A 22,047-nucleotide genomic window follows, 5' to 3' on the forward strand; every position below is an offset into this window, starting at 1 on the left:
ATACCTATGGTCACCCAAAGTGGGAGTCCAGCGTCTATTTTTAAGTTGTAATATCACCATTTACCACTAGATGACAGACATGTCTAAGTTGCATTTGCACCAGGTCTTACACTGTCCCTTACTAGAATGTGAGTAATAAAACAACTTTTACCGGATTTGGAATTACATAAAGGACAAACATATGAACCTGAATAATATTCCAATTTTCAATTAGTTGATTTTTGTGAAAAAAAAATAAATACTTGTACTTAATGTTGGTTTGCTGTTCAGCCGTTTTGTGTCGTCCTTGAATGGTAACTTTTTAAAAATCACAATATGTGGTATTTATTTTCCCAAAAACCTTTGTTTTTGAAGGCTGGATCCCTTATTCATGCAATAAGCATGAAATCTATTTACATACTGTGATGTATATTGGTTCAATAAAAAACAGACATAGGCGCATATTTTGTCCATATTTATTTATTTATTTTAATTCGGTCATACATGTTTCAAAGTGTGTTGATCTATGTAACCCCCCCACCCCTTTAGCACTGCTGAAAAATGGTGACACCTCCCATCATTATATTTTCCATCCCTGATGTAGTCAGTACTGGTGTTTTCCGAATTTTGTACCCAGACATGAAAATCAATCCCTGGAAATAAGCCAGAGGTTACGGCACTGACCACCTGCCACAGAACAGAAAACAGCTATAACAAATTGAATCTCCTTGTCACTTTTTATACTTTTCTTTTTCTTACCCCGGCATGTTGACCTTGGTGGACTGTCAAAAGTGGTCAGACTGTGCTTTCAGAAATTTCTCTTATTACAAACAATGCAGATTGGCCAATCTGCCCGGAACTGGATGTCAATGCCAGACACGGCAGGGCTATCTCAAAAGTACAAAAGGTCCCCGGAGCCATCACATTGCTGCAGTTTAAGAAATCCTCTTCCGTATTTGCAATCATGAAAAAAGAAAAAAAAATTCTCCTCTGTGGTTTTATATACCGCAGCTGATTTCCTTACTCTTTTGGTGGCTGCGAGCTTGGGAGTTGATTAACACTCGCAAATTTCGACATAGCTCACACAATGCCCTGAGAAAGAGGAAATAGACCCTCTCCTCAAGAAGTCGCGCATGAAACATGAGAGCGTCATGTTTTTTGTGGCCAAAGAATATGTAAAATAATACAGCCAGATGGCCTTCTGAATGGCATGTCGCCTTGCTCCGTCTGAACACTGGGAACATTCTAGTGCGCTGCTTTTGTGCACCGTGCTGAAAGTGTGCATTCATTTTCACAGGAGCGCATCAGCTGCAGCAGAGAAGTAGGTCTAAGACTGATTTGGTGGTTTATTTCTGCTCCTATTTCACAACTCTCAATTTTTTTGTTCATCCTTTCTGGACAAATAAAAATGAAAGAACATTTTGTACTTTTTCTGAGGTCTCTTCATTGAGACATCCTGGAATGAAAACATGTTTGATAAATTGTGGGGTGTCTGTCATGCACGTGTCAAGTTTCTTGCCTAGTGGCACTTTATTGCCAGATGTTGTGGACCACTGATATTGAAATTGTCACGTACAATCCTGACCAAAAACTACATTTGCATGCAGACGAGAAAATGAGCGCGGTAAGATTAAAAATGTCAAATAATGACGAGATCTCACAGCTCTGTATGTTGACTCTGACTTCCCCACAGTGTGCCACTTGTGTGCTCCCGGAGGATGATCTGAAGAAGACTTTGCCTGTGCTGTCTGGCTACATGTCAACTGGCAGATACCCCAGAGTTTCTCAGAGAAAGGTTTGTGGAGGTCCACGGCAACAGAGAAGAAGAAAAAAAAAACATCTTCCAAAAAGGTGCACACTATTAATATTACACTGGGCACAATATTTCACTGTGGTTTGTACTGACGTCAACTCCTGAATAACCTGCACGAGAGTTGTGTATTTAACGTGCAAATTATTCTGGTGGACAGGTTAATATATTCATCAAACAAAATGAATTGAAATTATTTTTACTACTCATCACGGGTGCGTACAAGAGCCTCTGTAATCCAAAGGCTTCTCAACTTGAGCAAATCAATTGAAGTTAAAAATTTGAAAGTTAGCAATGTGGCTAAATCAAGAAGATTTTGAATGCTATCAGGTCTAATTGTGTTTTTTCGACTATACAATAATTTGACTCCACTCCAAACCTATGTCATCGCGCATCTGCGAGTGCGTCTTCTAGAGTCGAATAACTTCAAATATATATATATATATATATATATATATATATATATATATATATATATATATATATATATATATATATATATATATATATATATATATATATATATATATATATATATATATATATATATATATATATATATATAGTTGTAATATCAACAGTCATCACTAGATGGCAGACATGGCATGTGGTCTTGTACTGCCCTATATAATAGCATGAGTCGGCCTAATATTTTTATGGGTTATTTTTTGGGGGGGCCGATTTGGTATGACATGCAGGATAAACAAAGTACCTGAATTAAGATTTAAATGTTCAAGGAGTTGATTTTTTGTGGGAAAAAATGCACAAACTGAGTTCTTGCGCTTAATGTTGGTTTGCTGTTCAACAGTTTTGTGCCGTCCTTGAAAGGTAGCTCTCTATGCACGAGAACAATGGAAATCACTTTAAAAAAAACAAAAAACAAAAACAAAAAAAAACATTATTTATTGATTTTTCAAACCCTTTATTGTTGAAGGCTGGGTCACTGGAACGAGGCTGTTAACAATTAGCCTTTAATTAACCTCATGCATAATTTGGGAACGTGTGCAAAATTATCAATAGGTTATATCACACAAGGGCGGGAAGAACATGAACATCTCCATCCTGCAAGGCCGGAGCGGAGATTCGAACCCCAAACTTCAGAACTGCTTTGCAGACACTCTTGTCCACCCTGGTGTCCAAATTTGCATTTTGTCATCTCAATTCGTCATGCGTCGTAAACTACACGATGCCACAAAACGTGGCTTTCCTGTGAGCATCCGAACGCACCAGTGGCAACCTGTGGTGACACTTTGAAAGTGTCTGCGTGTCGGAGTCTTTTGGGGCCACGCTGCACCCAATGAGCGCTTGTCGCGGTGACGATGCAGCAGCGCGGTGCCGGTGCAGGACACGCCCCCAGCATGGATACAGGCTGCAGGGACAGGCGCTCCGAGACACTCTCACTACATGCTGGAGAGCGTCTGAAGCAACCATGAGACGAGTTCACAGATCCAACTTTTAATAGTTGGCGCACTAAACAAAGACTTTGTCTTTTTCTTTTCATTTCCTTCATTCTGGGGACTTGTGCGCGCTTGTGATCGTCACGCAGGATGTTATTGCTGACGAGACTCGGAAAGCCGGGTATGAAGAGCGTAAAGTCTCTCTGATGAGAACCACCTCCTTCTATCCGCCACACAAAGGGAACCACGGAACAAGTTCTTTTCTCCCCCCCACGCGCGCCACGCCATCGTTTTCTTTCTTTGGATGTCATAGTGGAGGGGGGGGTGGTCCTTTGAAAGACGTCATGGATCACTTCGCAGCGGAGTGCCTTGTCTCGATGTCCAACCGCGCGGTCGTCCACGCTCCGAGGGGCAACAACCGGGAGATGAAGCCGGAGAACCCGTCGCCTTCCCCCACGAGCAACCAGGAGGGGGCCAAAGAACCCGTGGTGAAGGACAACTCCTCCCTGTACGTGGTGGCCAGGATCCTGGCGGATTTTAACCAGCAAACTCCCAACGGCGAGCTGGCGAGGAGCAAGGAGGAGAGCCAGGCCGGCCTGATGGAGGATGCAAACTGTGCCACACCTACCATCACCATGTCGGATCCGTCGCTCAAACAAAGGGGCAAAAGATCCAGAGGTCGCAACGAGCCCGAGTCTCCGCAGAAAAAGCACAAATGCCACTATTCAGGTTGCGAAAAAGTTTATGGCAAATCGTCGCACCTCAAGGCGCACTTGCGGACGCACACAGGTCAGTTGCACTTGTGCTCTTTATAGTTGCGTGGAAACGTGATTGAATTGAACGGATTACACATTTCACCTGCTTGTCTTTGTGTGTTCGTGTTTCGGTTGCTCTCATTGCTCCCCGCAACTTGGGTGAACTTTCCTTTTTCGTTTGCGTGGAGGGTGGGAGCCGAAAATAGTGCCACTCCCACTCGCACTCGCGTCTCGCAGCTCTCAACTCGCCAGCCCTCCCCTCGCTAAACCGAGCTGCAGCGCCAATGCACACACAATGCAGACTTCCGGCCCTTGTTTTCTTCTTCTTGCTCTGTTATGCGCTTAGTAATTGCAACAACTTCAATCGCGTCTCCAGACAAAATGATTACAGAAGCATGCTAAAAGTTCCGCAAGTACAACGCATTCCTGCGACCTTCTCACAGAAGCGCCATAGATTTGCTTTGCATTCCTGTGGATAAGCCACACGAGGAGGGGTGGTCAAGGATGTAGATGCGAGTCAAAATTGAGGGGGTTGATGAGAGCCGTGTCTGCCCAAAGCCCTTTGTTGTGATGTGCCACACCCCCGCCAGACAGGCTGCCAGCTGATCTGGCCAGCAACAGACTCTACTAGCTGAGCCCAGACCAGACCGAGGAGCCTCGCCTTCTCTCTGCAGCTCCTCCAAGCCCTTCCCTTTCCTTTCCTTTCCACGCACACAAACAGCCCTCTGCAGCACATATGACACACATTCACCATGTAATCACCACTCATGGGTCTCACAAAGGTGATTGTGTGGAAAGGAAAGTCTCATTTTATCACAGACTTCACCACCGCACCTTGTTTTGTGATCAGATTATGCGCCTTTTCATTGTTGACAAGCACATGAATGGCATAATGGGTCATCACTTATGCCTCTGGCTTGATTATAGGAAACATTGGTAATGACCCAGATATTTCCTTCAAGAATATAATGCCTGTTAAGCACTGTCATGTTGGCCATTGCTTTGAACTCAAATCAATTGGCTTCTCAATAAGCAGCGGTTTGGCACATGGTCGTATTGGCTTTTAGTTGCTTAAGTTTATTGTCAAACTAAAAAAGAATGACACTTTGTGTATTTCCAAAAACATTGCCACAAAGCAACACATGAACACGATATAATAAACAAGATAATATCACAATACTCACGTTCATATATTCTTTATCCTCTGTGAAGAGTTCTTTGTCTGTATTTATCATTGTATGTTGGGGTCCTCAGTTTAGTAAGTCAAACCACACACCTTTGCCCCGCCTTTGGTGCTACAGTTGAAGGTAAAATTGTCAGTGTTGTTCATACAGAACATCGACATGCGGAAGGAACCGAGACTTACATTTCCTGTCTTGTTGTGTTGAAAGCAAGGGTGGCTGTTTGACGAGCATTTTTTTTTTTTTTACATCACACCAGATGTCTCCTTTCATGCATCAAATTATCTGATCACGGGATGCCACGGCAGCATGAAAGCACACACAGTTGCAGCAGTGTCACACTTGGTTGGGTTCTGTGTACAAGGCAAAGGCAGAAAAATGCTGGATCATCAGTTATGGCTCCCATGCTGCATTTCGTGTTAAATAGGCATTCGTGTCAAACAGGTTACTTTCACTTTTGACTGTTTGACCTCACTAACATATCTCGGGGATTTGAAACAAAGAACCCTTGCAAAATCTCAGATTTTAATTTTGGTCAAAGTGAAATTAATTTGCAACAAACAAAGTCCATGCACATGATTTCCCTTTGTGGGCCACAGGAAATGATATCGCGGGCCACATCTGGCCCCCGGGCCTTGAGTTTGACACCCGTGCCTTAACACAAGCGTTATGTTTGGACACCTTCCCGTAACTTGCAATCGGCGCGTGTCTCATAATCTGTGAGAATAACGAGCGTTTCCGCTCCTCCATTGGACGGGCACAGAATGTGGGTCATCTGAGTTCAGCCGAGCTGCCTCAGCCAAGCTTGCACTTCTTTTCACACAGACAGACTCTGGCTGTGCTTCCCTCCAGATCCGACTAGTCGAGCAAAGAGAGCGCCGATCGGCAGCCGAGTCAGTTCCAGCCTGTAATTGCAGATTGAGGGGGACACTTTTATAGCCTCCCAACAAAGAGAGCCAAGTACCAGACGTTCCTACTTGTGTAAATGCCGTCATTGCGGTCTTTGTTTATGCGAGTTGGCATTGGAAGAGGCGCTCAAACCAGACATACTCTTTTGACGTGTGCTGAAAAACTATCATTACTCTTTCAAAATTAACAATTAGCAATACATTATGAGAATCAAGATTTTGTTATATTTTTGTTACACTTCTTTTTTTTTCAATTGAACACATTTACATGTAGCTGCCGTTTATCAGCTATTAAATAACACGCTGGATTAATTCTTGCTTGGTTTTTATTGCTGTTAGTTTTTTGGATAACACAAAAAGTACTTAACTCAATGCCACAAAGGTTGGTGATAACTGAGGTACGAGACAAAGACGGATGACAGTTCAATGAAGATTATAAGGCATAATGTGTAAAATTTGGTGCCGGGTAATACGACGGTGATTGAAGACCAATTTCATCCCAATTTGTCGACTGTGTATCTTTGAGCAGAACATGACTCTGAGGCCTTTTGTCAAAGGACAATTTTTCCATTTTAAATATTCTTCAATACAGACACATGTACATTTGATTAGAATTCCAAAAATTATGCTAACAATTAGGGATGGTCAATACCACTTTTTTTCAGACCGATACTAGTATGAGTATTTACTCTTGAGTACTCACGATGCCAATACCACCCGTACTAACACAATGATAGATGATTCTGAGGTATTGTCCCAACTACTGGCAAGGAAGATTTACTCAATGTCAGATTTACTTCATGTTAAGTATCTATTTCTGGTATCGGCATCCTTTAGAATTAGAATTAGAATTAGAAATCCCTTTATTGTCATTGTACTCAAGAGTGCAACGAGATTTATGACAGGGGTGGGCAAACTTTGTGATTGGCGGGCCACAATGGGTTCTAAAATTTGACAGGGGGGCCGGACAAGGAGCAGATGGTTGAGTGTTTTGGCAACCTCACCTCATCGGAAAAAAAAATACATTTAATTTTAAATGAAAGTGAACAAAAGCATTGCAACAATACATATGTCTTTGAAAAAGCACCATATTTAGAAAATAAAACATTAACAAGGTTTATTCATTTAATTTTTTTCCAAGTTTGGCGGGCCGGATTAACACGTTTTACGGGCCGCATGTGGACTCGGGCCGTAGGTTGCACACACTTGCTTTACGAGAACACAGGATACCTTGTAATAAGGCTGGTGTTGGGCTGATATTGATACCCGGTTTTGGTATTCATCCATCCCTAGAAAAAATATGTGCAAAAGCAAGTGGTTGTCGAACCTTTCAGGGACAGCAATAATTATTCAAATCTAAAAAAAAAAAACTGTGAAAATCAATTTTCATTTTCAGCTAAACCATCCTGTTTGACAAGTAAAAAAGGTTTTAACTCACAATTTGGCCATTGTAAAAATAAAATTGGGCTTAAATTTACATTTTCTCAAGTTCTAAAAGAATTCCTAGTAATCCTACCCAGCACTAATCTATTTTGGCTATGGTGCGCATATGCTATGTTTTGCAGTGCTGTTTTTTGTTTCAGCAGACTCTGCTTACGTTTTCTGCGTTTGCTCCAACGTTGTCCACGAGAGGCTGCAGGACGTACACAATTAGTTAGTTTGAAGGGCAGCAAATGGTTGTTGTGTGTGCATGTGTATCCATGTGTTGCGGCTAAAGTTACCAGACAGAATTGGAGGCGGGGCTTCCGTGCAACACATCCTGTAGTGTACAAAGCAGACATGATGTATATAATATATATAATCATCTTGTAAGACAATCTCGCCTGTTGTGGTCTTGTCATCCCGTGTGTTTCTTCGGAGGAACAACCATTCCCAACGATGAAGACCAGCTTTCCCTTGAGCTTCTTGTGGTGTCTTGTGGTTAGTGAGTAGACGGTGTACTGCGTGCATGCCTCATTACTGTGCTCTGCTTATGTCATGCCGTCTGCTATATTCCTAAAGAGACTTGAACCCTGACAAGCTCATTAAAAGTCATGTCTTCATAAAACAACAGGCCGGGCCTTCTGTGCCCCCCCCGCTAAGTGGCATCACAAAAGGCCGTCTTCACAGTATATGGGACCTCTTCAAAAATGGTCGCAATCACAGAGGAGGAACAGGGTCAATAATTCTTAGAGACAAAGCGCCTAATGGGATATTTTACAGCTGGTTTGAGGTTTTGTCTGGGCCTCTTTTGTGGTCTGCTGGGGGTACTTCTGATACAGTAAGGTGCTTGTATAGCTTTTTATTTTTTTTCCCGCCCTAAAAAAAAAAGTGGCGGCACCTGGCAGCACAGATCCACCGTCATTTACAATCCCTTATTCATGCTTGCACTCTATTTCTGTACACGTGTGATTAGTGAAGGCCTTTTTTTTTTTTTTTTTAAATTATCACAATTTCCACACAAGAAAAAGGAGCAACAGAAAGAGATTATATGTACTGCAGCTCTTCCAGCGGTTTAACATTTTGGCTCGTGCCGCGACAAAGAGTGCACAGTATTCCGAAGTGGCAGGGATGAGGTAGCGGGGTGGAGATGGGGTTTTCCCACACTTGCTTGAGTCTGGGTCTCGTCCCAAACGTCCTAAATGTTACAAGTGCACAAGAGGTCAGTGTGTCTACCTGCCACATGGCAGGATTTCCACCCCCCCCCCCTCCCAGCTGACCGATATTCTCGCCTAATGTTGAAACTCAGCAGTTTCCTGTTTCCTGCAAACAGGAGGCATTAAGGAATGCTGGCTGCATAGTTTAAGAAAGGAGGGAGATTTTTTTTTTTTGCGCTGCATGTAACAAAATCTGACCTCTGCATCGGACCCTAGAAAACAAAGGAAAAAGCATTCAGCTTCTGCAGCCACTGCGCCTATTTTTGTCCATTGCTTTGACCCTGGACACAAATATTGTAACAATGAGTGAATGATTTTAAGTTTTTGCACAATTTTTTAAATATACCCCCGTGACAAGCATGAACCTTTCCGCCAAGTTGGAGGTGTCAGTTTAGATCATCACAGTTGGAGTAAAACCTGTAAATCCTGAGCAGGCTTGTATTTCCACTACGTGCTGGAAAATTAGGATTTAGTTCTTGAGAAAGTGAAGATTCCCAGACGTGACATGGGAATTAAAAGAAAAAAAAAGTCAAAATGTAGATACTGCATAAAATGTTCATTTGGGGCCAAAAAATACATTTAATGTGCGCACAAATCTTTAGATTTAAAATCTGTCGGGAACGGCTTCGGATGTCTGGGTAAGAAAATGTAGCGCATCTTGGCTAATTGCAATATGTGATATCCTCTACTTTAAAGTTTCAATAGACAGAGGATGTGTGTGCGTGAATTGTCATTTTTATTTTGTGCTCACATTTTATCTACTATGTAGCCACCGTGTAGTATTTCGTGCTACTAAAAACTAATTTTGACCTACAAATTACCGTAGCATTTTGTAGCTACAAATTAGCATTTAGTGTCGACATTTTAGCTATATCATGTCTCCAGTTTTCTTGCCCGTGGCTCAGTAAAGAAGACTTTTAGATTTCTCCTGTTTCCCATCCCTCATGGGACAGCCACCGACTTTACGAGTTCTCCAATGTGGTCAAATTGCTTTCTCTTGTTGGAATCAATTAGTTATCTAACAAAAACAACGATTTTAAACTTGATCCATATGAAACGTGCCTAGAGTGAATTGTATTCAACTTCCAAATGTACTTTCTGATCTCTTCTTGGTTTTCTTTTTGGAAAACCCTAAACCTCTTCTGAGCCTTCTGGTTATTCCATCAACTTAAATACGCTTAATGTTCGCTTGAAGTTCGTGCAGCTGCATGTTATGTGTCAACTGGAAACAAGGTATTAGTTAATCCACTTTATCCCAAGGATGTAAATAACACCAAAGTGTAAGCCACTGTTGTGCTTCTTCTAATCATGTGGTGCTGTATGACTACACTGGAAAGGACACACAAGGCCTGTGTCACATGTGACATTCATATTCTAACCTGCATACAGTAAGCGCACTTTGGAGCGAACTGGATGTTTCGTGGCTAACGTTGGAGCATAAAACCGATTTAACTGTGATTAAGCGGCCAAGCACGCATGATGGCCACTCCTCGCACAGAAAGGCCCGTGTCATTCACGTCCATGGCCACGCGGATTTCAATCGCCCCACAGGCTCATGTATTCTTTAGCTACTGTAGCGCTGAATAATTCCTATAAAAGCCGCTCTGTTCTTCCCACCCAGCGGCCCCTCCCGACAGCCTCGGGGGCTGCAAAAGAAAATAGGTGCCGGAGCGGGTGTTCATTACCCGTGGCAGGAAGAAAGGGATTCAGACCTGTGGAACACTGCACGCTGTTTCAAAACCAACAAAGCACTTCTTGCACGCGAGCTCTGTGGCAAAAAGACGGAGAGCGCCTAGTGCGGCGGGGTGGGGGTGGGGGTGACGTGTGGTATATGTTCACTGTCAATGACCTCCAGTGATGTAGGTCATTTACTGTATTGAGTTGCATCTGTGGCTAATCTGATTATCGTTTGAAAGGGCGAGACCGCTGCGGCAGAGGGCACCTCGGTTAGGCAATCGCGGGGTCCCATCTGTGAGTTTTGGTTTCTGACTTGGTCCGAGCTGTTGCATTCTGATTAAAGACGAAAGCCGAGGAGCTAAATGGAGTTTTTTAGTTTCTTGCGGGACCGCATATGGTCATTATGGTATGTAAGGCGTGTGCGCTTGTTGTGGTGCAACAGAACATGTGCGGTTGTCTCTCCCATTGGGGCGTGGCCTTCTGCAAAAGGTGAAGACAATTCAATGGAACCGTCAATGAAGAAAGACAGGAAATCGGCCAAGTAAAAAGAGGGAAGAACTTATTGTCTTATGTGACTGACTGGTGACCAGTCCAGGATGAAGCCGACATCTTGCCCCAAAACTGCTTGGATAGCAATCATCTATAGCAAATGGGCGGATGATTTGTTTGCTCAGATAACAGCGTTCTGGTGAATAGAACGATAATGGTTCCTATATCAGACTTTTGAGTGGCAAGCGGCAAGAGAGGGAAGAATTTTGTCAAAATGTCCTGAATAGGTGGGACAGTGAATCATCGTTATTTGAAAATTAAATGATGATACCTATGGTTTTTCTGCTCTTTTTTTAATTTTTTTTATAACTCTCTAAGATGCCACAAGATAAGTAATCAAGGAAGCATGTTGATGTGATACATATCACCTTTGCATGTTGGGGAGGAGCGAAGAGTGTCACACTTGCGGTGCATTGAAACAAAAATGATCTGTAAGACAAAGTGTTTTCGAATCATAGTTGGCTGTATACTGAGTATATGATTTTGAACTATTATCAACATTTTTTTCCAAGCATTTGTCAATACATGTAGTGTTCCACTATTAGAGAGGCATATGGGGCTGAGGTGTGCCACAAATCGGCTTTACTTTATAGCAAATGGATGGATGGCAGTACCCGAAAATAATCTCTGTTCACATGGACTTGCAGAAACAATGCTTTCATATCTGTGCCAGCCCACGAGTTGGGAATGTCTCTTGGTGATCGAACCAGTTGCTAGGTTTGATTCAAAATCATTCTTCAAAAATAGCAGCTCGTGGTGGTAGTGCCATGGCATGGGCGTACATGGTTGCCAACGGAATTGTTTTTCTTCTTTATTGTGGATGTGACAGCTGACAAAAGTAGCAGAGTGAATTGTGAAGTGTTTGCAATGGCCGCGTCGATCACCTGAGCTGAATCCAATTGAGCACAGCATCACCGGGGTTGATGTCCGGTGTCTATGCATTCCAAACTTCTGGCGGCAATTGACTGCAAAGACTGCAATCAAATATTAAAAAGTGAAAGTTTGCCAAAGGGATTCAAATCATGAAATTAAAGCTGAAAATCTTCAGTTAAAGCATATCTTGTTCATTTCCTTTGTAATTCTTTGTGCTGGTGATTTAGAGCCTAAAAAAGTTAGCAACGTGTCAATGCCCCGAATGCACATCCTCAATTTTCAGCATTTAGACCAGGGGTGGGCAAACATTTTGATTGGTGGGCCACAATGGGTTCTAAAATTTGACAGAGGGGCCAGACCAGGAGCAGATTGGTGGAGGAAAAAAAAATATATAATTCTAAATGAAAGAACAAAAGCATGACAACAATATGTAGGTCTTTGAAAAAACACAGTATTTAGAAAATAAATCATTAACACGGTTTATTCATTTCATTTTTTTTTCCAAGTTCTGCGGGCCGGATTAAAACGTTTAACCGGGCCACATGTGGCCCCCGGGCCGTAGTTTGCCCACACCTGGTTTAGACGATAACTGTCATTAAAAAAAAAAAAAAAAAAAAAAAAACACTTTCAAAGTTTGCATTTCTAGGCTCCAGCATGCCTTTTCCATGTCATAAACAACCACGAAATGGCGTCGGCCAAACTTCTTCCACTTCAATGCCATCAGGTAATGGGCGAACATTATCTCCGTCTGTATCTCGTCTTATCGAGCAGTGCTGAGGCCTCTCGGGCTGTGCTGTTGTTCTTCTTCTGGGCTCCTCCAAGGTTGTGTGTCTCCTATGAGCTCTCATGTCAATCAAAACGAGATGGCTTTGTCCTGCGGGCCCACCGTTTACAGGTAATGGGGCATCCCTTGCCTGCACCTGCCTCTGCGGACACCGTAAACACATAATAATGCCTACGACTGTTTGCATGTCCTTAGTTAACCAGGATTGAAAAGATAAGGAGACTGTGGGTTGTTTCAGCATGCACTCAAGGCGAACAGAGAGTACCCACTCAAACTAATTGAGGCAAATTTGATGAGCTGGTCAATGCAGGCGAGCCATCCCTGCCGCTCCCTTTAAGAGTTAAGGGGATGAAGTAATGCACGGCTAAGTGTATGCAGGAATCGGACGGTCAAACTCAACCTCGTTGTGTGTCTCCAGACTGCATGTCAATATCCCCGTGCGGTGCGGCCTGAAGAAAGAGCGTTACGGTTAGTACGCGCACGCTGCCTGTCTGATTGAAATGCATTACAGGAGCGCTCCTCCTGCTGGGAGCCAGGCTGCCGCTATTGTTCACCGCCTGACAGCTATAAGGCCCACAAGGCCTGGCAGCCTCTACAACGGTCCCTCTCAATAATGACAAAAGATAAGAGATCTCCTTGTTTTTAGAGTCCTCTCCTCGGAAGCTCGAGCTGCGTTTCCGTCACACGCACCTGACCCCGCCCATTGTCGCTGGTGTTTCACACGCTGCTACATATAAGGGGACACGATTTATAGATACCAAGTATAAGGGTTGTGGGATACGGACGACAGTACTAAAGCAGGTGTGGGCAAATTACGGCCCGCGGGCCACATGCGGCCCGTTTAACGTTTTAATCCGGCCCGCTGAACTTGAAAAAAAAAATAAATGAATAAACCTTGTTAGTTTTATTTTCTAAATACTGTGGTGTGTCAATGACTTATTTTGTTGTAATGCTTTTGTTCATTTTCATTTCAAATGAAATGTTTTTTTTTCTCAGATGAGGCGAGGTTACCGAAACACTCCATCCATCTGCTCCTGTTTCCGCCCCCCTGTGTCAAATTTTAGAAGCCATTGTGGCCCACCAATAAAAAAGTTTGCCCACCCTTGCGCCAAAGGAACTGAGGAACTGCGGTTCAATGTTGGTCTGATATTTAATTTGGGGACTCTTGTGTGTACCAATAATAGACTGCGTTCTGACAATCACCTCCCAAATAGGTGCAGTCGTCGATGCTATTTTTCAGATTGGTCTTGTGGCATGGCGTGCGTCTGCTGTTCTTTTCCACTGCAAGGTGTGTCGTGACATGGCGATGATGTGACTACTTTGTCAATAGTGTGATATTCTGGCAGCGAGACAGCACAGAACTTTTCCACTAAAGGATATCAATGCAGTCTTTTCTTCCTATTCTTCCCTTCCATTGCATCACAGAAGCTTCAGTTGTCTGTTGGTGTGTTACTGGACACGACAGCAGTAACTTTAAATTTGATGTTACAACACCATTGACAATCGAGCCAACATTTGGACCAGTAACAATTTATATTAATTAGTTGCACCTTAAATCCCATCATCTCAGTTAAGGTATGACGAGGGAGCAGTTTGTGTTTATACCAACCCTGGGCTAGTCATTGTCATACTATCCAGACTCGAGTCCCTCAGGTGGTTTTCTTCGGGTTGGTTAGAGGTCATAGTCACATATTTAAGAAGTGTGCCAAGCCCGACCAGTGGAACTAGTCTCTCATTTGTTGCCATGCTGGCTAACCACTAAAGAGCTGAGGAGAAGTGACTGCTACTCTAATGGGCAACGAACTAACCAACGCAGCTTCTCCAGCCTTCAGATGTTTGCATGTTAAAGCCCGCGCAAGTTTAGTCTGCACCTTGTGTTTTGGTCTGAGATTTGCAGAGAGATATTTTCATATACATTTTCCTCCCGTTCTCAGCCTACAAGATCTGTTTGGTCTCCTGTGGCGGTGTCACATATTGCGTTCATGCTCGAGGACACACCAGGAATGTTATCTTCTCCTATTTGATATGCTGGAGCGTTTTGTTGGAGCAGGTGACCGCGCCGAGTTGTCGCACTGTTACTCATGCCAAGGGAGTGATTCTATCTTTCGTCTTTGGCGACTCTGGTTTAACCCTTTCTGCAGAAACCGATGATCCCCGTGTCTTCGGCGTGAATAAACTAAGGATGTGGGGGAGGGTCAGAGATAAGCTGTTTATTTACTGACCCAGTGGCCTCAGAGTGAACGCTTATATAACTACAGTACCTGTGACATAATCACATTGCATGGAGCACTAGTGTAACCATTGACCCCCCCCCCCCCGCCCCCGCCCTCTTTGCCAGTTCTTGGTAGAAGTACAGTTGGCGTCACATGATGTAACTCCCTTTACGAGTAAATGGGTCACTGTGTTCGTTTGGCAATTCTTTCCTCGGTGCTGACCCACCCCAACCGCCCCCCCCCCTCTTACATCCCCGCCTTTTCGAACTGACACATTCTGTGAAAGACCTACCACACCCTTGATGTGGCAACCAGCCAAGTCACACTCAGTGCCTGCGTAGCGCCAACTCTGGTCTTTAACCAAGCAAAAATACACATTTTTCTTTTTTATCCCAAATACTCAATTATTCTATAGAATATTTAGTGGGATATCCGAATACCAAAATACTTACATGACTAATTTATTTATTTATTTTATTAATTTTGATGAATTGTTATTTTAACGCAACATTTGATTAGCTTGATGTTTTATTTTTTTTAACTTGCAATTAATTAAAAATCAAAAAGAGGTGCATAGCTTCAGAATCCTCTCAGCTGCTTTTTATATTCTATTCTATTAAAATATAAATATAAATTACATTATATTCCAACTGAGTTTCAGCAAAGCACCTGAAGCTCAAGGAAACCTACAATTGAGGTCTTTAGTTCTTTTGTTTGTAAATGGTTTGGATTGTTGTGCTTTTAATTATGAGTATGAAATGTGCGATACTGCATACACTGTATAGGAAAAAGAAAAGGAGATGAAGACAAGTTATCGCGAGGATGCGGTGTTGAATGCAGATGATGAATATGAATACCTCGTCGGTCATGCCTTGTGTGTTTGGTTGTTTTTCCTCAGGTGTGGTGGTTTCTTAAAATCAAATTAAAAGGTAGCAAATTGGGCCAGACAGGGAATATTTATTTTTTTTTAATCACGGACCATTTTACTAATGTACTACTATCAGTTCATACAGGCAGTTTTGACAAATATATCAAATAGAATAGTAGTCTGTTTTAACTTAGAAAAAGAAACAAAAAAAACTTTTATTTTTTTTACACTAACTGAATAGTCAGCATTTTTTTTTGCACCGATTAGGATCAGGACATTTAGTAGAGGGGGTGCTGGGTGCTGTTATATGTGATTTTTTATCATATTATTAAATCATTATTTTGGCATTTCTTCCTCAAGAACTACCTGGTGCTTAATTGAGGTGGGGGAATTATTTGAGAAGAGGCTACTAATTGAGAAATTAAGGTGTATGAAGATGCCAAAAGTTGGTTCTCTTTTTGGTACTCTTGAAAAGAAGCTATCTTTTTTTTTTTTTTAAACAGATGATATCCAAAACCACCCTAAAAATTCTTCTGTTTGTGAGAGGATCGGAACGAGTGAATTCGTCTGTCGCATTCCTTTCAGACAAGACGCTGACTAATAGCTGTGTTTGCACCCAACCATTACATTATTTCCACTAAGGATCAAAGTAGCTCTTCCCTTAATCTCCCTAGAAACTTCCAGGAATAAATTCCTCTTGTGAAAATCCCACATTATCATTTGAGGCATCACATTCTTTTTAGACGTCATGTCTGGCGTGAAATTTATCCACAAGCTACTTTGTCGTGAAGGTGAAAAAGGGGCGACGTGTCCATCAATCCCCAGTAGTGACTGAGCTCTAAATAATTTGAAGCGTCACAGCGGGTTGCCGTAGGATACCTGATGCTTCCATCATTGCTGCATCATCACTGCATACGACTTGGGGACATCTCAGCCTGCCTCTCTGGTGTCTGGTTAAATATTAATGCTGTTGGATCGGTTACACTGGTTACTGAGCCTTAAGCAGCCTGTAGAGCTTAGCTCCACTTTTTTAGCCACTAACTCCTTTTTTTTTCCCGCCTTGCTGTGCCAGGTGGCCGCACCGGCTGTTCCTCTCGCTAATAAGGTATGAAATCAGACCATCATGATGCTCATCAATGAGATTAGGACCATAGAAGGAACGCTCGCGACCGCTTTGCATTGGCTGAGATAAACATTTGAATGGAGCTCCAGCCGTAAATTAACATCGACCCATTTGAGCATGAGAGCAGAAAGTTGGAAGGACCCGAGTGGGTTTGCCTACAGCTGAGGTGAGGCGTCAGAGGCAGGAACACAGAGGAGGCTGTCTAGACTTGCTGCGTCTGTCTGCACGTGTTGTTGCAGTATCGTGGGGGCGGCGGGGCGGTGGCCTACGAGGCTACTCGCGTACCAACTTCTTGTTTCTTGAGACACGCTGGCATCAGGTAGCGTACGAGGAGTGTTTGATGCCGAGTAGCAAGTCTTTTCCATTGTGGCCTTGAGGGAAAACGCAGAACAAAGAAAGCGTTTGGCAGGCCCGCTCTCATGCGCTTATTTGTCACGGCACTTTTAAACATGCGAGTGTGTTTACTTCTTTATCATCACCACACATAGACGGAGAATAAAGGTCATGTGAAAAAAAAAAAATACTGCGCTCTGTAGTACTGAAAAGAACATAAGATATGACCCTTTATTGTCAAGCCAAAAACATAGCGAGACTGCATTTCAGGCTCCATACACAATGTGTCCACATTATATAGAATGGACGGAAACCACAAGATATATGGTGCCATCTGGCTTTGAGTCGATTTGTGTCAAAGCCCACTTTTATTGCCCGATGAACAGGGGGGAGGGTGTAATTTTCCCACACGACGACTCGCGGTTCCACGCTGGAAAATGGGTGGGGCGACCATTGTGAATGCATCTGGAGAATTGAACGGTGTCAGGGTTAACGGCTGTTTTAAATGCACTCCACAGCTTTTTAGATTTCAGATATTCCTCAGCGGTTCCTCATTACCAAATATTAAACCCTTCCAAACAATCGAAAATCCCGTTGTAAGAAATCTGTTGGAAAGCTCTGATCGTAATCATTCACCGATCATTCACTTTGTGATTATTCACTGTATTAATTAGTTGAACGGTGCATGCTCTGACTAACCAATCAGAGTACAGGATGTTACCTACAGTTATTATGGGTTGTGTAGCTCAATTTCGATTGGTTAATGAAACAGTCCCATCGTTAAAACAGTTTGTAGACTATAAAATAAATTTGTGGATTTGTTTCCAAATTCATTCTAAATGTTTGACGATAGTTCCTGGGAAACCTTCCGATAAAATATTTATTTTCACTTTACACGAACATTTCAGTTACATCGGCCAGCACATCTTATTTTGAAGGCCCTGGGCAGATTAGATTGACATGGCAACACAAAGATGCTAAAATCTGATTGGACGAAAAAGAAAAAAAAAATAAAGTCTACATAGAAATACTGGAAGGACTGCTGAAAATCAACAGAATGGTTTGTTGAGAATAATTAATCCAGTTTAATAGAACAAAATTCTGAATTTCCATTTTAAATGTAGGTCAGTGTTTCTGATTGTGTTTAGGCCAGCACAGAAGGCCTTCCTGGCCCTGGCAGCGAATTGCTGGGACAGACAATTTTTTATAATTCACATTCTAACTTTGTGAAGCTGCTCCACATTTTCGAATAAATGCAGCGAAAGCCAAAACAAACAAAATTAACATCCCTTTTGATGCATCCTGAACCGAGCTGTTGCGAGGTATCGGTCATGTTCATGAGACGTTAGACCGCACGCGTCCCGCCATGCGTAAGCGTCTCGCTATCCGTCACTGTGGTTTGCTATTAAGAGAACCAACGTATGAGGACAAATATGAGCACATCACATGTTGAATTCCTTGCAGACACTTGCGAGGTCAAATTGGACGACGTCATCTGTCTACCATATGTCCACATTCCCACGACTTTGATGCAGAATTGATTTCAATTCCTCTTTGGTGAAGGGGGGGTTGATTTTCATGAACGCATTTTCATAACCGCTTCGGTTTCACAACCTTATTTATTCGTTATTTCATGGATAATGGATGGATGAATTAAGCTTTCTTGTCTGTAGTAAGTGAATGTGTCTTGATGAAAACTTAATCAGTAAATCCTTGGATCATCTTGAAAGAGCAAACTACTTGAAAGTTTGTTGATGATTTTTTTTGGGGGGGTGGTTCACTTGGAATAAACAACTATACATAAATATCAGTCAAAGCATAATTTGTTGGCAGCAAAGTTTGTTGTATTTCGTATTCATATAGCAACTCTAAAAAAATGTGCATAAACAACAAGGTCTTAAAACAGTTGTCTGATTTGCTGATGTGTGCTCGTTTTTCATTGGCTTATGCTGCATTTAATGTCTGCCTGGCGACAAGTGGCTGCGATTGTGACCAGAAAAAAGAACTAACTCATTCTGTAAAGAGACTCCGGTAATTATTATTATTATTTTATGATTTTAAAAAAATCCTCAGTTGTTTTAATGTGACAGGCAAATTTACAAAATACTCTCCACGTCATTTCTTGTCTGGCTGAAATGAGCACATTTTTTTTTTATGGGCTGGCTCCATCTATGCAATTGAAAACCATTTACTGCCTGGCTAATGGCGAGTGGCTTTTGTTACCATAACTACAGTAACATCTACAACGTACTTGCAAAGGAGAGCCCAGAGTAGTGAAAAAAAAAAGCAAACTTGCAATAAGACAATAAAAGAATTTTTGTGGCAGGAGTACACTGTGTGTGTGTGTGTGTGTGTATCACACAGTGAGACATCAACTTCACCAAGCTTGTGAACATAATTTTGTGCATTCAGCAAAATTCAACGCAGCTTTGCTTACCTTTTGCTTTTTACATGATGGCAGGGGCCTCACTTATGAGGGGGGATGCAGATGTGTCTGCATGATATTGTTTCACACTGTAGTCTGGTGGTCGGTCGCTGATCCGCACTTGAAAGTGGCGCTGGATCTTTGCCCAGCTTAGCTGCTAAGTCATGGGTGGAGGAACTCTGTGAGGGTGATTATGATGTGAATTAAGAATGAAGAGCACTTATTCACATATTTTTTAAATTAATTTATTTTTATTATTATTTTGGGGGGGAAATGGAGAATAAAAGATTTTATGTGGTTGTATCAGGCAAGCACTCCTAAATTACTGAGATAAGAATGACCCAATTTACGAGTTTTTCGAGATTTGGGTGATTTATTTATCTGCTCTGGCATGTTGCTCTGGCTTCATAATAAGCAGTGCTTTGACAAATTGTAAGCAGTTCTTAGAAAAGGGGACAAGCATTTTTTTCCCATTTTAAACAACCACACAAATATGCGCTTTGCTAGCTTCATGCTAACATACAATTAAAAAACCATTGACATGCTAACAATTAGCATTTACCAAGCAGTTTCAGCAACAGATATTTGAACACAAAATCGGTGGAGCAACATATGTAGACAAACAATATCACAGTAGTCCACAACTGCAATTAGGAACAGCAGAATAAATTAAAGCATAAAATCATAATGCACTGTTTAATTATGCTATTACTCAGTTTTATTAACAACATAACAACAATTTACATTTATTTGAGGAGGCTGGATTATTGGCATGTGTTAACCACTATCCCAGCATGCTGTACGATTTTGTATAATCCCCTTCGATTCATTTATGAAATGAGATCTAATAATGTCCTGATTTTTGTTTTGTCCAGGAGAGCGTCCGTTCCCTTGCACCTGGCCAGACTGCAGTAAGAAGTTTGCCCGCTCCGATGAGCTGGCCCGCCACTACCGCACTCACACGGGAGAAAAGAAGTTCGGCTGCCCGCTTTGCGACAAACGCTTTATGCGAAGCGACCACCTGATGAAGCACGCTCGGCGGCACTCGGATTTCCAGCCTGGTATGCTCAAGAGGCCCCACGACAGCGGGATGGGCGGAGTCGGCAGCGTGGTGGCGGGCCACGCCGCGCGCCCGGGCTCCCTCAGCGATTACAGCCACTCCGACGCCTCCAGCCCCACCCTTAGCCCCACCCTCAGCCCCGCCCTCAGCCCCGCCAGCTCGCCTTAAACTGAACTTCGCACTTTCTGTGTCCAACGCGGCCGAGGCGCGTGTTCTAGTCATGATAACACTCATGTTGTTGCACACTTGTCAGCGGCGAGCCCTTTCTTTGCTAATTCCGCGCTTGCTGTGGTGTACCCTACTGTACAGAACTGCTTATTGTAGTGTAATGACACGTGTGATCCTATAAGAAGGTCATGCCTTTCCCAGATGGCAATATTTACATTCTCGGCCATATGTCTTGACTTTTCTTCTAATTGTGTGCAACAACTCAACATGACTTTTAGGAAAGACAACTGGCGCCCTGATGAGTCTTAAAAAATATTTGTCTTTCATTGTTCCTTTTTTTTAAAACGGGTGATGAGAAAGGGCACACACACACACAGACGCACACACACTGTTTGAACTGTTGGGTCAAAAGTAACCCAAATTGGGTGAAACAGCAAACACAGCACAGTGTCCAAAAGGGACGCAGCCAGTACAGTGGGTTGGGGACTTGACACAACTTGTTGGGTCAAGATTTTGATCCAACAACGGGTAAAAACTACATACTATACTGATGAGTTAAAGCTACCAAGAAACGGGTTGCCAGGTTATCAGTATATCCAGGTATGATAAATTATACATTACTACCAACATTTTGTAAGAATATAAAGCAACTTTGCCCCGTCAGAATTTGACGGAATTACCCACTGAGCCAACCATCCGCCAGTAATGTTTTCTAAGAGTTACATTCATTTGAATTCAATTTCTGTACACAAAACTCAAAAATGGCAACTTAAGTTCAGCTCTTCAGCACACCATGATCCAATCTTTAATCCAATCTGCTTCGTCAAAATAATTAGCCCAACCTTGGGTTGAAAGTAACCTGCTTCAAAATCCGCACTTACCGAGCGAGTGGGTGAGGAAAACAACCCAGCTTTTTTTTTTTTGTGTGTGTGCGCACACACGAAAAAACAACAACACACACCTCAGGCTTGAAGACAGTTTCTCTGAACTCCAGAATACTTCACACAAAATGCACAATATACTCATCACTTTACTCCGAAGTTCAACCGCTTGTTGGATTTTTCACCCTGCTCAGGGATGGCCTTGTGAGCTTGAACGAATGGAGAGAACGAGTCCACACACTTACACAGGATGTCTATATATATATATATATAATATATATATATATATATTACACACGCATGTGTATGTGCACTCTAAAAACTGTTGGGTTTAAAATAACACAATTTGTGGTAAAAAAAAATCAAATAAAAAATGGACCGATCCACGACTTGGGTTAATTTGACCCAACTTTCTGGGTTGTTTTTG

At 42.4% G+C, this 22,047-nt stretch overlaps 1 protein-coding gene across 1 annotated transcript; it reads left to right on the top strand.

Annotated features, from left to right (window-relative positions):
* Positions 1-3,154: 3,154 nt before the first annotated feature.
* klf13 (Kruppel like factor 13) lies at positions 3,155-21,740 on the top strand. Its single transcript, XM_088298601.1, has 2 exons — positions 3,155-3,975; positions 20,387-21,740. The coding sequence occupies exons 1-2, from the start codon at positions 3,393-3,395 to the stop codon at positions 20,737-20,739; spliced, it is 936 nt and encodes a 311-aa protein (XP_088154727.1). The 5' UTR covers positions 3,155-3,392; the 3' UTR covers positions 20,740-21,740.
* The last annotated feature ends 307 nt before the right edge of the window (positions 21,741-22,047 follow it).

This window comes from Idiotropiscis lumnitzeri, chromosome 6 (assembly GCF_059441095.1).
Source record: "Idiotropiscis lumnitzeri isolate Australia: NSW breed Sydney's pygmy pipehorse chromosome 6, RoL_Ilum_1.0, whole genome shotgun sequence".
Taxonomy (NCBI): Eukaryota; Metazoa; Chordata; class Actinopteri; order Syngnathiformes; family Syngnathidae; genus Idiotropiscis; species Idiotropiscis lumnitzeri.